At 60.9% G+C, this 2,288-nt stretch overlaps 1 protein-coding gene across 1 annotated transcript in view; it reads right to left on the bottom strand.

The window, feature by feature from the left end:
- Positions 1-1,853, bottom strand: part of FBLIM1 (filamin binding LIM protein 1) — a 3,013-nt gene extending 1,160 nt beyond the window's left edge. Inside the window, 5 exon segments of the mRNA XM_009330339.1 lie at positions 22-208; positions 303-436; positions 540-596; positions 803-1,011; positions 1,793-1,853. Of these exon segments, the coding sequence (XP_009328614.1) occupies positions 22-208; positions 303-436; positions 540-596; positions 803-1,011; positions 1,793-1,818 (613 nt within the window). The 5' untranslated portion in view covers positions 1,819-1,853.
- Between the last annotated feature and the right edge of the window lie 435 nt (positions 1,854-2,288).

The raw sequence follows: 2,288 nt of genomic DNA, 5'->3' as shown, positions 1-2,288 counted from the left end.
TGTCGGCGGGAAGAAGGGAGAGGGGTTCAGTGCCGCGTGCCTCGGTTTTCCCAGCTGGGGGTGAGCCCACACTGCACAGCTGGGTCCTCCCCTTACCTCTGGAGCCATCCCTCTCTGGGTACCCATTCGCATCCTGCCACTGCGGCTTGCCTGCTTGCTCCTGGCAAAATTTGGGTGGCCTCAATTCAGCAGGGAAGGCGGAAGGGGCCTGGTGAGCGGGGGAAGGTGAAGCCATGTTACATTTATGCTCTTGCAGGTGGGGAAACTGAGGCACTGGGGCGACTGCACCCCATTGTCCTCACCTGAAGGGTGGCAGGTGCCGCCAGGTGCCGTTGCTGCAGTGCCGGACCCAGCGCCTCCGCGGACAAGGGCTGGGGTGCTTCGGAGAGGACGAGGACCGTCGGGGACGAAGGCACAGGGGCCGCTGGGCGGGTTTCTGTGGCGAAAGCCAGACATGGTGGGTTTAGGGGGGGGCAATAATGTCCAATAACACCCCGTCGCAATAACTCCCCGACAGCTTTGCAGCAGCGCTTGCTGACCTGCCCCAAAAGCAAACGCCATCCCAGCCGGAGGGGACAAACAGTGCCGATAAGTGCCTGGCGATGGAGAGCAAACACAGCCCTTCCCTCGCAGCCGGATCCATCCTGGGATGGGTGCGGGGATTTGGGGAATAACACCCCCCCAAAAAAACACATCCCCTCCTGCCTGCACACGCATCCTTTAGCAAAGGATCTCCGCAGCATCCTCAGCGCCATCATCATCCTCCCGGCACCGCTCGCAGTCCCCCGCGGACACCCCTCACCTCCGTTGAGCAATGCAGGGGGCTGCAGCGGTCGGGTCTGGGGGTGACGGGTGCCCGGGACCTCTGCACTGTCCGGCCGCGTCTCCCTTTGGGTTTTCTCCTTGGTGGCTGCCTCCCTCTGTGGCGGCACCAGGGTGATGAAGATGGACGAAGCGATCCTCTTCTCTGCTTTCCCCGGCAGCATCGCGAAAGCTGCAGAAGGGCCGGACCTGGGTTTGATTTGGGGGAAAATAAAATAAAAGGGAGCAAAACCCGCGGGTGCGCCGGCAGCTCCTGCAGCCGCGCTGCCCTTCGGCCTCAACCCGCCTCCCTCCTCGCCCTCCCGGAAAGGGAGAAGGAATGAGCGTCCCCGTCCCACGTCACAGCAATAAATGGTCTCATGCCTGGGAGGACAACAGGGTAAACGGTCCCGATGAAGCAGCATCCGAAATCTCCCATTTTTGTGCCTCTGTGGCCAAACCCCACCCTTTTGTAAGCATTTTAACCCCCTTTACTTCTTCTTATTGCCCCCACCTGGGATTAAACTCCCTGCGGGCAGCAGGAAAAACCCACCTTTCCTCTTAAAAATGGGGTTGTAATAGGATCTGCTTTTGCAAACCATTTTTTGGGGTGTTTCTAGGTCCCCCGGCTCCCCGTTCCCTCCCCGCTTACCCCTATTTCCCCGCTAATCACTTCCAGCTCAGAGCATCCCCCCCTTGATGGGGAAACCGGGGCACGACGCTACGAATCGCTGCGTCCCTGTCACCGAAATGGCCCCCGAGCGTTGCCCGGCGGTGCAGGCAGGATGCGCCCGACCCCGATAAACCCCGCTCGGGAAGGAAAAGGGCTGTTTATTCAGCTTCCCAATGGGAAAAGCAGCCGGAGCGAAGCTTCCCCTTCCCAAACGGGATGGTTTGGGGGTGGGGGGACAGAACCCTGAGGCTTTAGCCGGGGCGCTGCACCAGTGAAGCAGGATTCATCCCCGAGATGAATCGGCAGCCTGAAAAATACCTGTGTGATGAGCTGCCCGGTCTCATGCCCCGGCGTGGGGCAGCTCCGCTCCCCCAAAATCCCACTCACGGACGTCTGTGCATCCTTTCGGGGGGGCGGCCGGTCCTCCCGTGGCGGGGGAAAAGCTTCGGGACGGGCACGCTGGTGACTTCAGCCTCTGACTCAAGCAGGGGAAGGGATTAAAAAGAAAAAAAACCCCGAGCGGCTTCGCTCCCTCCTTCCCTCCCTCCCCGCCGGCGAAACCCCAAACGGGCTCCGGCGCTGCCAGCCTTCGCCCAGACGCTCAAATCCTCGCCCGCGGGAGCCGCTGGTTTTCCTCCTCCCTGGCCCAGCTGCTGCAGAAAATAGGGGGGAAAAAAGTAATAATCATAAAAAAACAACCCGAAAAAGAAAAAAAATCTCCGGGGCTAATGGGAACCATGTGCTCGTCGCATTCCTCTTTGTGCCGGGGCTGACGGGATCCCGGCGGCCCCATCGCGGCACCCCCCCCCCCCGG

This window comes from Pygoscelis adeliae, unplaced genomic scaffold (assembly GCF_000699105.1).
Source record: "Pygoscelis adeliae isolate BGI_AS28 unplaced genomic scaffold, ASM69910v1 Scaffold728, whole genome shotgun sequence".
In the NCBI taxonomy this organism is placed as follows: domain Eukaryota; kingdom Metazoa; phylum Chordata; class Aves; order Sphenisciformes; family Spheniscidae; genus Pygoscelis; species Pygoscelis adeliae.
The sequence above is the reverse complement of the archived record's forward strand: the minus strand, read 5'-3'. Positions and strand labels throughout refer to the sequence as shown.